At 34.3% G+C, this 14,391-nt stretch overlaps 1 protein-coding gene across 1 annotated transcript; it reads right to left on the minus strand.

Annotated features, from left to right (window-relative positions):
* Nucleotides 1–1,676: 1,676 nt before the first annotated feature.
* On the minus strand, nucleotides 1,677–14,053 carry LOC134229088 (uncharacterized; the record flags this gene model as incomplete). The annotated part of the gene is made up of 4 exons (XM_062710799.1): nucleotides 1,677–2,014; nucleotides 10,689–10,919; nucleotides 12,603–13,082; nucleotides 13,997–14,053. Coding segments are annotated over 4 exons (1,106 nt in total), but the record flags the coding sequence as incomplete, so codon positions are not given.
* Between the last annotated feature and the right edge of the window lie 338 nt (nucleotides 14,054–14,391).

The following is a 14,391-nucleotide window of genomic DNA, read 5'->3' on the forward strand; positions in this document are numbered from 1 at the left end:
CCATTAGGGTGTTGAAGGGCTGGTCCCTTAATATTTCTTTTCGGAATAACTCGAAAACGAAAAAGAATCTCTGAATAGTTGTTGAACAAAAAGTGTTCATAATCCTGAGAGATTTAAAATGTTATAAAGAAAAAGGGCCGATCACTGATATTAGGGGCCGTGAGGGGCCAAAAGTCGATTTAAGAAGTCTTTATTATTCAATGTCTTTTTACAGATTATGGTTAATCATTACTTTAGAATGAAAATCTCAATCAAAATCTGATCTCATCTCATCAAAAATCGAACGGAAGACCCACTCGTTGCTCGCAACGAGATCGTATCTAGTTTATTTTTTATTATTCTATTATAATTCGTTTCAAATTCAACTCATCGTGTTAGAATTAAATGCAGAAAAAAAACTACATGCACATGTATTCGTTGTAAAGTGTATTGTTTATATTCAGTGTAAATTGATATTTCAATGTTAGAAGAAACTACTTTTAATAATATATAAAGTAATAAATGATAAAAGGAAAACACATTTCAAATAAATTTTCCTCAGCAAATTCACATTTACAAATTGACGTCATTGTTATTATGACGTCAATAGTAATCTTTCACCATAGATAAGGGAAGTGCACGTGTCGAACAATTTTAACACAGAGTTAACAATCTTTAAACAGAACACATTTATACATTGATACGTGAACGTCTCTAAGGACACAATATTAAAAAAAAATTATTGCCAAATGTACTTGCTTCAAAGTTTGGCACTTTATGTATGACAACTTTCTCCAATAAAAGACGTTTTGGATGACTTATAAGCTTTCACAATCAATGTCTAAGTTCCTAAATTAGTACATTATAATAGCAAGGTTATAAAGGCGTTGATGCAACATATATTATATTACAGTGTGATATATATTATATTTAGAGTAAGAAATGTTTTGAAGAAGGGGGATATGGAGACATCAGCAATTAAGTCATGGGCGTAAAATTCGGGAGCTACTGTCCACTCATATGTCAACTGCATCGTTTATAAATAAGCGAACTGCAATCACAGAAACAACCCCTCGAAAAAAAAAAACAAAACTAGTTTGTTGTTTTTCAATAAAATCTTTATAATACACACTTTAAACAAACTTGATCGACTCGGTTTTATATGCCATACTTCCTATATCACTTAGACCATTTTTAAACTCGCTATATCGAGAAAAATTAACTCGTTATAACGAGACCGTTATAACGAGATTTCGTTATAACGAGATAATTAACTCGTTATAACGAGATAACAAACTCGTTATAACGAATTTTTTTTCTCAGAAATGAGCCTATCCGGCTTTTGTAGTATTTTAAAAAACCCAAAAATGTAAAATATTTCAAGCATCAAGTTATAGAAATGCCTCAAATGACAACCTATGGCAATATAATATGTAAATTAACTCTCTCAAATCAAAGTAAACCTGCATAAAGAAACGCAGATTTTTTTTTAGATCAGATTTATAGATGAAGTATTTGTGTGCAGTTAAACATTATAAATACTTACAACGTTTACTGATCCTGTTATGAATCCCCTCGTCAGACACGGTACAGTGTGTGATGATGTCCAGCTGTAGTTTGTCTATGAAGAGGTCGTACATCTTCTCCGGTCTGTCCGGTATATACAGACATCTCTCTCCCTCACTCCTCTCATAATCTCATAAGAGTCTGCAGTATTCATATATCACATCACGTGACGCCGTGGTCAGGAAAAACTCCAGATCACTGTCCTCCACCAAACACTCCGTAACAAAGGCGTACATGACATCATGTCTGATGTCGTCTGATTTAAATGTTATCACATCATTATGTGTTTCTGTGATTTCCTCTGGCATATCTACTGAGCTTCCTGCAGTAACCATTTGGAAATATTGGTCTCTGATTTTTTCCATTGTGGTTTTTTGTGATTTGTCATTGAGATTCAGCTGATATTTCTCAGTAAACAGTAAGCAGTACAGTAGACATCGGACTATTGGCTGATAGCTATGGTATTTACCTGAAACGAAAAAAAAAAATGAAAAAGTGAAAACCAGACGTATAAATTACAAAGTAGAAGCGCATGTGCCACATCGCTCACCTGAGTAGCTTTGACCATGCTGTTCTTTACCAAATTCCCCCCTTGTAATACACTGTACAGATTGTGACCCAACCCTATCAAATGGGTAATAATTTGAACAATTTAAAATATACTACCTCAGGATGCTTCCACATAAGTTTCAGCTTTTTCTGCTCCGGTGGTTATTGAGAAGAAGTTTTTATTCCATATATTTCCATGTAAAACTTTGAATCCCTATTTTGGCCCGGCCCGCCCTATCCTCGTCATGATTTGAGCAATTTGAAATCTACACTACCCTAGGATGCTTCAACATAAGTCTTAGCTTTTCTGACCCTGTGGTACTTGAGAAAAATATTATAATTTTTCTCCTGCAAAATGTTAACCCCGCCACTTCCCCTGGGGTTATGATTTGTACAATTCAGAATCTACACTACCCCAGGATGCTTGCACATAGGTTTGGATTTTCTGGCCCAGTGGTTCTCCAAAAGAATATTATTTTTAATGGTTCCACTCTATTTTTGTCCTTTCTTAATTATCTCCCCTTGTGAAGGGACTTGATCTTTTCTTCTGGCAATTTAAACTCTTCTTTTACCTGTACCAAGTTTTATTACAATTGGCCCAGTGGTTCTTGAAAAGAAGTCTAAAATGTGAAAAGTTTATAGACAGAGGGAAGGACGGACAGCTGGACGTACAGCTATACAGACGGACGACGAACAAAATGCAATCAGAAAAGCTCACTTGAGTCTTCATCTCGGGTGAGCTAAAATGAAAAAAAAAACGTAAAATAAATGAAAGATTAACATACATTTCTTTATTATGTATACAGTTCTATTGAACATAAAATGTAGGTGTATAAGGACAGAACATCCCTTTTCAATTACTACTTTAATCAACGATGAACTACTCCGATCAATAAAAGGAATGAGGAGACGACTTACAGTTTATAAAGTATTTCTTAAATGAGAATGTAATAAATCTAAAATCGTAGAACAACTTTTTTTCAAGTTTTCGGAATATGCACTTCCTCTCTTTTGAGATTGGTAGAAGCTGCATGCTGAGAAAATTTTCAATTATTTTAATGGTTGAAATGCTTTTCAGGGCCAAGAATGATAATTTTTTGGTAATGTAATTTTCGAACGACTAACATTTTTTCAAGATTTCCAAATGTATCATAAAAAATATGACTAAACAAACAGTGGAAATAGGCAATTAATAATTCGAAATTACAAGCTAGTTTTTTTTTTATCAATTAACAAATTTTTTATATATTTTTTTTATTATTAAAATAATTGATCTTCATAACACTCAAGCTTTTCAGTTGTATGTATTCTGTTTCGATATGTTTTGCACTGTCATTCTTATCTCGATAACACTCGGAACATCAATCGCAACTTCTCGGGATTTTCCGACCTCTGATCTACATATAACAAAGGCGATAGAATCAGACTAAGCTTGTCGAATGATCAAGTTTACAAGATATATCCAGAAAAAAACTTTGTTTAAATGCTTAAAACAAAAAAAAACTGTTTTGATTCCTACAGTTTACAAAAAAAAATATCTCGAGAAAACTTTGTTGAAATGCCTTAGGAAAGGGTTAAACTTTTTTATTTCAAGAATGGCAATTTGTATAATTTCACACTAATGCGACACTTTTAATTTTAGTGGATGGTTTGGAATCAAAGACATGCTTCTTATTTTTGGAATGTTTTTTTTTTCTTTTTTTATTTTTAAAGTGTATGATGTATTTCTAGTACACGAATTAATTGAGGGAGATATGAATCAGTGGACAAAACACTTTACATTATAGACATGCAATAAAAGAGAAAGGTTACTTGATGGAGTGGGGATGGGATTTTAACCTTTATCCCCAACAGATTTAATTAATACAATAAAAATCTTATTTAGATATACTTCAACAAAAAGCGTGTGAGCAGATATATTATTTAAGCCATTCAAGGGTTTTGATTTTTTGCTGGGGCGATGGGGGTGGCCCGGTAAATTTGGGGGGCTGTTACATGTATTTATGCATGTTTGTTCTCGAGAATCCTTTGAGCTTTTGCAATGACATTTTGCATATCAGCTCCCTATGGAATAAAGAAGAACCCTACAGATTTTGAGGTCAAAATGTCAAAGGTCTAGGTAATAAATTCGCAAATTCTGTCAGTTATAACACTTTTGTTTCCGCGTGATATCTCGAGAACCCTTTGGGCTTTTGCAATGAAATTTACATAACAACTCCCTGTGGCCTAAGGGAAGACCCCTTTTAATTTTGAAGTCAAAAGGTCAAAGTTCAAGGTCGTAAATTGATACATTCTGTCTGTATGAAACACTATCCTACCCTGACGCTATTTCAAGAAGATTTTGAACTTTTGCAATGCAATTTTATACCAAAACTCCCTAAGACCTCTCTTACCCCTCTCAAAGTGTCAAGTGATTTGTTTTATTAGTATTTATTGTCTTACATTTCGTTACTGTATACAGAGAAATTGTCGCCCCCGTTTTATTTTCGCCCCCTTCGCCCTAACCATGATTGGGCGAATTATAAACAAGAGGCCCATGGGCCTTATAGGTCACCTGAGCATCATGCAACAACTTTCAAGTGATTGAAATTGCTTCATGTTTTAAGCTACCTGGTAGATGCTATGGCATTCACAATTTTCACACCTTTTTTCAACATTTATTTCCCAGACTTATACACTTAGCAATTGCATAAGTTTGGTTACTTAAAATACCCATAGTGCAGGGTATGGGAACGAAATGTAGTTTGCCCCTTAACTTTCAGCAATATTCACAAATAATCAAAAATGTATTTAACTAATCAGCAATATTCAGCAATAATCAGTAGAGCCCCTGTAAAATAAAACCTGACCCTAGGTCCACACATTGCACAATTTTTAAAAAGGCATTAACCCTTTTTAAAACCCTATTTTTGTTTGATTAATACTAAAAGATTTCAACCAAATAATTAATGTATTAAAGATACGCCTAACTTCCACACCCTTATATGTTACTCTCATAACAAATAATTGAAAATATTTAAGAAGCATGAAGATTTTCAAAGATTATGACCCTTGACCTTTGACCTTGAATATTTTTTCAAGGTTAAAGGTCAAGGCCCAATTTTTTCTTTAATTTTATTTTTTCTGTGCTTTAAAACTGCTTCATCAAAAATAATGTTTGAAATTTGGAAAGAATATAAGTCTCCTAGTTATTAATTTTTCCGCCGTGTGAGCAGATTTCAGAAGAAGATTTTCAAAGATTCATTTTCAGTATATAAGTAGAGCTACCCCATACCACCAGAACCTAGAGAAATGAAAAATAAATTGTTTCATAATTTGGAGTAGAACCCCTTGACCCTGGTTATGTGCTGAAACTTGAAATTTTCAAAACTCTGATATGGGACCAACTGCATATTGTTCAGAGAACAATAAGATTCATTGACCTTTGACCAAATCAAAACAATAGGTCAAAGCAAATATGTGAAATTTAGCTCTTTTTGTATTCTTTTGTCTTTCAACATATACTTAATATCCAAGAGGATTTCATTCTTACCCCAGATTAAACCTTTTAAAAGAAGAAAAATTTCATAATTTTGGAAAGATTTAATGTACTTAAGGGTCTTTAGACCTTTCATTGTATAAGTGCAAAAGAATATGACCCCTTAAATGAGTTTTGCCCTTTAATGTACTTACTATTAAAATACTTGAAAACTATAAGTGGTAGAAGCATTGGGTCAAGCAGACCTTTGACCTTGAATAAGGACTTTTTTTTAAAAATGCTTTAAGAGATTTTGGTTTACTATGGATAATTTTTAAGGAGTCAGATATAAAACAGTTCAAAGAAGGTGTAAAGACACAATTGTTCTGTGAACAATAAGTCTCCTAGTTGTATTACATTTCGTTACTGTAACAAGAAAATGTTTTATTTTCGCCCCATCGCCCTAAATTGAGCAATTGATATATAGGTCACCTGAGCCATGCAACAACTTTCAAGTGATTGAAATTGCTTCATGTTTTATTATTAGATGCTATGGCATTCACAATTTTAACACCTTTTTTCAACATTTATTTCCAGACTATATACACTTAGCAATTTCATAGTTTGAGTTAATGGGAACAGAAATTATTTCAACTAATCAGCAATATTCAGCAATAATCAGTAGAGCCCCTAACACTGTAACATAGAAGACCCTTCCACACATTGCACAATTTTTAAAAAGGCCCCCTTAAAACTGCTTATCAAAAATAATGTTTGATTAATACAAAGGGGCAGATTTCAAACAATTAATTCATTTTCAGTATATAAGTAGAGCCCCCCACCCCTGGTACCCCTTACCCTGGTGCCTTGAAATTCAAAACTCTGGAGAAAGGGACGTTGCTCATCATAACAATAGGTAATTCATCTGCTTAATATCCAAGAGGAGCATAGAAGAAGATTTTCAAAGATTTAATGTATTTTCACTAATAGATATAATCATTTAGAGCCCCGCCATACCAACAGAACCCCTGACCCTGGAGCAATGAAATTCATAATTTTGGTAGAAAAAATCCTTCTTCGTCATAACTATGTACTTACTATAGTTAATTTATTTAATACCCAGGAGCAGAGAAGAAGATTTTCAAAAAATTAATTCATTTTCACTATATAATCAATAGAGCCCCACCCTAACACCAGAACCCCTAACCTTGGGGCCATAAATTTCATAATTTTGGAATAGGCACTCTTGCCCATCATAACTTTGTGCTTACTTAGTTTATCTAATACCTAAGAGCAGTGAATAAGACTTTCAAAGAAAATGTATTTTTACTATATAATCAATAGAGCCCCACCCTAACTCCAGAACCCCTGACCCCAGGGCCATGAATTTCACAATTTTAGAAGAGGCACTCCTGCCCATCATACCTTTGTACTTAGTTATATTATTCAATATCCAAGAGCAGAGAAGAAGATTTTCAAAGAACTAGTAAACTAATTGTTCAGAGAACAATAAGACGTCTTTCCACCTTTTTAAGTCTTTCCGTGTCATTTGGGTTGAAAAAATGAAGAAAAACACCAGAAAAACGCCAAAAAAAAAAAATCAAAAAAAAAAAAAAAAATTAAAAAGTCTTCCAGGAGGATTCGATCCATGGACCTTCGGATTAGCAGTCGAGTGCTCTAACCCTACACCGCAGGTTCCGTTGAAATTTACTTGTATTATTGTCGAGTTAAAGTTACCGGGATTTCCTTGATTCATTGTCCAGTCAAGTAGTACCAGTTAATAAACTTCTGCCAAGCTCCTGGGTGTATATGTGAGTTTGAATGAGATTGTTTTCGAGTTAAAATGTAAGGGATATTGTCTGATTACAATTATGATATTGTTATTAACGGGTATACATGCATTTGAGGTTGCGTAGCAATTTATGTATTTGAAAAAGGCCGCTTTCGTTTTGACAGATATGGTAAACTGATAGGAGAGCAGGAGAATCGAATGATCTTAACAACAATCGAAAAAATAGCCAATACAAGCTTTAATTAATTTTTATACTCAGCAACAATTAAATTTCAGACAGAAAAAAATGTAGATTTTGCCAATATTCACTAGAATTTAATTGTACTTAAGAGACTCACCGTAAAACTCTGAGGGCACTTTCTTTGAGGTGTCTTGTACATGCTAAACTGGATTTTATGTTCATCTTTGGTTTCGTTTGACTTGTACAAAAGTTTTCTAGGTAGCTATTGATTTTTTTTTTAGAGAATGGGGGGGGGGTGGTTATAATATAAGTATTTGTTAAAGTGAGAGTAAATACCTTCACGTACTTAAGCTTGATTGTGACCTATGGGTCAAAGGTCAAGGTCATTTATCAAGGTCAAATGTCAAGGTCATAAAAAACACTTATTTAGTTGAACTTTACATTTGAAGCTCAATCTAGGTAAAGGTAATGAATATATCTTTTTAACTTGTGAGAAAAGGTCAAGGTCAAATATGAAGGTCAAAGGTCAAGGTCATTTACAAAAAAAAACATATATTAGCAATTTTGATACTTTCCAAATGACCTTGACCTCTGACCTTGACCTTATCTTCAAGGCCAAAGGTCCAAAGATCTCATGCATTGTCCCCATGTCTTTACAACTTGTCGCTAAAAAGTTTTTAGTTCTTCGTAAACATCAGAAACTGTAAGAGGCAATAACTACTAAAAATGGTTGACGAATCCTTTCGCAATGAATAGATTCAAGAGTCTACTAAATTAGTCGTAGACATTGTTGAAGGTTTCAAACGTCTGCGGTTTACGGTTTCGGAAAAGTAGCGATAACAAAGGTTTGCACTGAAAGGGGCATTAACTTTTAGAGGGGTCAATCTTAGGGGACAAGCATGAAATCTCTGAAATGGTTTTAAGAGTACATGTCAAAGATGCAAAGATGTTTAAAATTTGTTGAAGAACAAAGGAGCTACAAAAAAACCTTAATTTTCTCATATTTTGAATGACCTTGACCTTTGAACTTGACCTCCTTTTCAAGGTCAAAAGTCATAAGATCTCATGCAGTTGGTCCCAAATGTTTACCACTTGTTGTTTAAAAGTTTAAAAAAAAATTGTAAGCTTTAAAACTTTCAGGGGCAATAACTACTCAAAGGGGTTTTATAGGAATTCTTTCGCACTTCCCAGTTTGGAGAACCGACTAAATTAGTCGAAGACATTGGTGAAGCATGCGTACCTCTACGGTTTACGGTTTCGGAGGAGTAGCGATAACAAGCATTTCTTGCGAAAGGGGCAATAACTTCAAAAGGGGTCATAGTTCATATGCGTTGGGTCAAAGTTGTTCCTAACTTTTAATGACCTTTACGATGAACAAAAAGTCTCTTCGATAAATGTCGAAACAAAAAATCAGCGGAAGAAAAGTAATAGGAATTTACAGAAGAAAACCAATAAGATTTGGAAAGGCTTACTTAAATGCATTTTCACTATGTAATCAATAGAGCTACACCTTAACACCAGAACCCCGAACCCTGGGGCCATAAAATTCACAATTTTGGAAAAGGCACTCTTGCTCCTCATAACTTTGTACTTAGTTAGTTTATTTAATACCCAGCAGCAGAGAAGAAGATTTTCAAAGAATTAATGCATTTTCACTATATGATCAATAGAGCCCCGCCCTAACACCAGATCCCCTGACCCTGGGGCCATGAAATTCACAATTTTGGAAGAGGCAGCCTTATTCAACATAACTATGTACTTGGTTAGTTTATTAAATACCCAGAAGCAGAGGAGAAGATTTTCAAATAAATAATGCATTTTCACTATATGATCTATATAGCCCCGCCCTAGCACTAGAACCCCTGACCCCGGGGCCATGAATTTCACAATTTTGGTAGAGGACTTAACGCTGATTACAATCATGTAAACAGTTTGACTGCTTGATTTCCAGGAGTAAAGAAGAAGATTTTTAAAGATTGCATCAATTTTAGTGGTTTTGGCCCCACCCCTCAGGCCCCAAGGGGTGGGGGGGGGGCAGGGACCATGAAATTCACAATTTTTGTTCCCCTTCACCCATAGATGCTATATGCCAAATTGGTTGAAATTGGTTCAGCGGTTTCAGAGAAGAAGCTGAAAATGTTCAAATGTTAACGCACGAAGAACGACGCACGACGACGGGCGAAAACGGATAGCGATAGGTCACCTGAGTTTACTCAGGTGACCTAAAAATACGGTATGTTTTCTAAACAAAACTGTGATGGGGCGAAATTAAGACTGAGCAAAATGTTTTGCAAGTCTGAAAGGGCGAAAATAAAGCGGGACGAAAATAACCCTGTATACAGTATTTTTAGCACGGGGGCATGAACAGCATTATTACGTATAAAACAGGTTCTCAATGGACTTTATATTCTTATTACAACTATTAGAACTGTTTAATAAAAGCTAATATAGACACCATGCATTGTGTAAAATTTTGACAATATCGAACGTGAATATAAACATGTATGTGACTTCATCTTTGCATATAATTTGTGTCATTGTAAAGCAGTTCCGTGGTCTAGTGGTATGTCTCCCGATTCATTTCTGAGAGGGCCCTATGTCGCATCTCCGACGATCCAATTTTTTTTCGAAATACTTTTTCTTTTACTAAATGATAGTATTCAGCATGTGAAATATATGAGGTCTGGTTTGTACAAACTCATAAAATCATCATTACAGTACTAGTGTGATAAATTTCCATATTAAAAGAATTCCCTATATACATATCCATATTGGTATATTTTATTTGCTTCAGTAAACATGTATGCATTCAATAATTCTACAAATTCAGTCAAGGAGATCCGAACCCCCCCCCCCCACCCCCCGACCCCCGAACTGCGCATCGTTTACTTTTTTCGATCCCTAAGCGGGGGAAAACAAATTCTCTGAATTAGCTTGTTTTTTTAAAAGCAGTGACTTTAAATCGCAATGCCGAAATTATTGGTGTAATAATGTTATGATGAGTAGACTCCTCAAGCTTTTATTGATCTAATGTCTAAAGTATTAGGAAATGTTGAACAGGTCAATACTGACAAAATTAGTTTCCTTTTTTATTAAAATCCTCTAATAATATTGAAGCCAGAGAGGTGATATTTTCTGGAAAGATAATCTTGTTTCCTTCTTACTTGGTTTTCTGTAAGCTTTGTTGTCGATGATGTAAATGTCCCAGTGTGGATGTAGACCTATACAGGATCTCACGATGTCAGGTCTCCCGTATCTCCAGAGCCACGTCACGTGATCTACACTGTCATGTGTTGGTTTCCTGCTGTTTACAGATTCCCCTTCCTTTTTTAGATCGTTTAGAAACTCTTCTCGTTTATCTTTGCTGCTCATAACATTATTTACTGGAATGTTCACTGTAGAAAAAAAATACTGTAAATGTATAATTACATGTATATTTGACGTATACGATATTTAGCGGAAAGTGATTTTAAACAAGTTAGCGTAGATTTGATTTAGCGCATTTCATTATGTTCTTATTCATGTATCAATATTCAAGACATTAAGCGATGTACTATAGGCCTAATTAGCGGAAGTATTTTTCGCCAAAAGCGCTGAAAAGAATACACCGCCCAATATAATACTTTTACACTGTTGTCTTTAGAACCCTTTCTACACTGCACACTAAAAGTTCTGGGTCTCGTAACATAAAGCATGCTAAGTTTTTGACTTAAGTAGGGTAGTAAGTACGGTTTAGGCACAATCTTAGGACCTGTCTAAGTACTACTACTGAATTAATTACACACACAAATTGTGTAATATATTTTAAAGATTTCCATCTTTTAGAATATAGATATAGGGGCAGATCACTCCAACTGTAGAAACATACCTTAGAATCAGGGGGCCGTATTACCTACTGCGACATTGGACCTCGGTTTATACGGTCTCTTCCAAAGGACCTGTCCACGCCCCACAGTGGGATTCGAACCCGTGCCGTAACTTTCTTGTACATATATTTAGAATTATTTAATGTTGACTCAATTTGTGTGTGTAATTAATTCAAGTATTCTTAACATTTTAAAAGGCCAAGATAAATTAACTGAACGTGTTATTTACATGTTTTCTCTATATTCATATTATGCATTAAAGAAAATTATTATCAGTATTCTCTATTTGACGCTGATTTTAGAATTTTATTTTTTTCGTTGGGAAGGGGGGGGGGGGGGGGGGTGATCACTGATTCTAATTTCGGTAGAATAAATTATGAACGCGACAAGTGCGGATTTAAACACGGCTTACTACATTTAAAAGGCCAAGATAAATTAACTGAACGTGTTATTTACATGTTTTCTTTTCTATATTGAAATAATTAACAGTGATTTCTTTTCACTGATACTGTAATGTCTTTGAACATTTTTCCCGGGATAAATGCTACGCACCACGTACAGTGAAAATTAGATAAATAAGCTTAACATTAACTCCTTTATACGATATATTTTTCTCAATGTCCAAAAAAAATTTGCGCTAGTGTAGAGAGGGTCCTTAAAACATTTACAGTTAAACGCCCTGATGCTAATTTGAAATTCAATTTCAGTTATCGACGCGGAGTTTTTAAAGCTGTGAGTTAAAAGCTTTTTAATTAACTTTATTCTTCAGGATCCGGTTGTATCGACATTTAATAAATGAATAAAGCATCATTAAACTTGCATTGTGGGATATTCCCCTAATGTTAATAAATCTTTAATGAATTCTTAAATATTTAATGATTCATTAAGTAATAAGACTCTAATAAAGGTTTTGTACAACACACTTTAATGACTTTATTAACTAATGTATCATTAAGAATTTAATGAATCATTAGACTTAATAATTCATTAAATTTAATGAACCGTTGATACAACCGGGTCCAGATTTTCTAAATTTACCTTCATTAAAGTTCTTGAGATTGATAAAGGAAAATACGAATAAATACCTAGAACTATACGGAAACCTGCAGTATATGTTTCTAATTATAATTCACTCCAGAATATGATACATGTACAATCATTCAAAAATTCTGAAAAGGGATATGAATAAATCACATTTCTCCACTGACTTACATATCTGGTGTATCTCATCATATATATCAGTGTCCTCCATGGTGACGTGAGTCAGTATGTTCATCTGTAGACGGCGTATCAGTAAGGAATCACAGACATACCAGACACCACAGACACACTTCTCTCCAGGTTCTCCGTTGTATCCCCGTGATCTCAGGTACACACTGGCTGTGTCATAACTACTGCAATAGAATGGTATATAACTCTTTATTGAAGCTATCTTATACATTGTCTCATCCTTTGTGTCCTCCGTTATCTTGTCCTGGTCTTCCCAAAGGTAATCACGTGACTTCAGTCTGTCCAGAGTCTGCTGTGCTTCCTCACGTGTTACAGGATTATATTTTATACGGTGCGCTAACTGTCGTATCCCGTTAAGCAGGTCCAGCCACTCTGTGTCAGTGAAGTCAGGAGGACCGGAGTCAGAACACAGAAAACAGAATAACACTGACACCTCATCATATGTCAGTGTGCAGAATTGATCTTGAAAAATAAAAATGAAATATCATGAGTAACTATCCACAAGAAAAAGTCAGTATTTACAACATAAAATTCATGGATTATACCGGTATTCTTGCCCTGTAGTTGTATATACAAACTTGTAATGTTCCTCTATTTAAAGTCGCCTTTTGTTAATTTCATAATTGTCAGATTTAACAGTATACATCTAACTATGATCGTCAGAAATGAATAAAAAAGATAAATAAAATATCTCCGATTTCACAACTATGTATCATAGAAACTTCGGGCTGTTAACCCTTCCATTTTTTTCCTCGAATTCTGGAGTGGATAAAACTTTGTCCTATTTTTGTGTTCTTTTATGCACTATCTGATATCGATAAAGTAAGCCTTCTGTATCAATAAGCATTTTTAAACTGTTCATATAATATCCTATGTATCAGTCGGAAAAGATATTATTAAGACAAAAGCTACGATATCAGGTAGTGCATGTCATACATATACAGGACAAAAATGTTGAAGGGGTTGGGGTCCAACCCCAATCACAATGTAAATGCCTATTTTTTATGTTTTATAAACTAGTTGCGCTACATGTAAGTATTCCGGTACGAATGGATATAAATGGATATGGAATATGGTTAAAAATATTAGCTATTTAAAATATCAAATATGAGGAGAAAGTTCCTGTCATTGTTAAGTTTTAACCGGGATCGAGTAAGTTGGTATAGTTTTCTTAGTTTCACCATAATTTTTAAGGGTATGGATCTAGTATTGAATGATTTTAAAGGCTTTAATTTCTGAATTTCATACGGTGCTAACTGTTGATCCTATGTAGACTTCGCTTGATTCTATGTCCTATATATTAAAGAGTTTTTTTTCTAAGAAAATTATCATTGTGGGGGGATGAGTTATGTAGAGATAACTGAATAAATACAGACCAGAAAGCTCTGTCTTCCATGTGTTGTAATCAACCACGAGAATACGCTGTACTGGATCTAAAATTAAAATGAAAATAAAAACTTAATAGCAGAAAACTTTGAGAAAAACTATGAATTATATACATGTATAATAATTTTCATTTCTAATATTTTGCCTCTGTGATAACTCTTTGAAAGTTAGCAGAGTTGATTTCATGAAAATTCTTTGATAAATAAATTAGGCAGGTCGATCGTTCAGGAGCTAATGAGGCCAAATATGCATGCAAATCTCGTGCGCATCTGTAACTATGTCTGATGCTAAGGAAGCCAAATATGCATGTAAATTTCGTGCGGCTGCCTTTATGCTTGACGTCAGTGGGCGAGGAATATTGAAATTGGTATAGAAGTCCTCATGT

Source organism: Saccostrea cucullata, unplaced genomic scaffold, assembly GCF_032062105.1.
Source record: "Saccostrea cucullata isolate Sc308-1 unplaced genomic scaffold, CSIRO_AGI_Scuc_v1 ctg14292, whole genome shotgun sequence".
NCBI classification, from domain to species: Eukaryota; Metazoa; Mollusca; class Bivalvia; order Ostreida; family Ostreidae; genus Saccostrea; species Saccostrea cuccullata.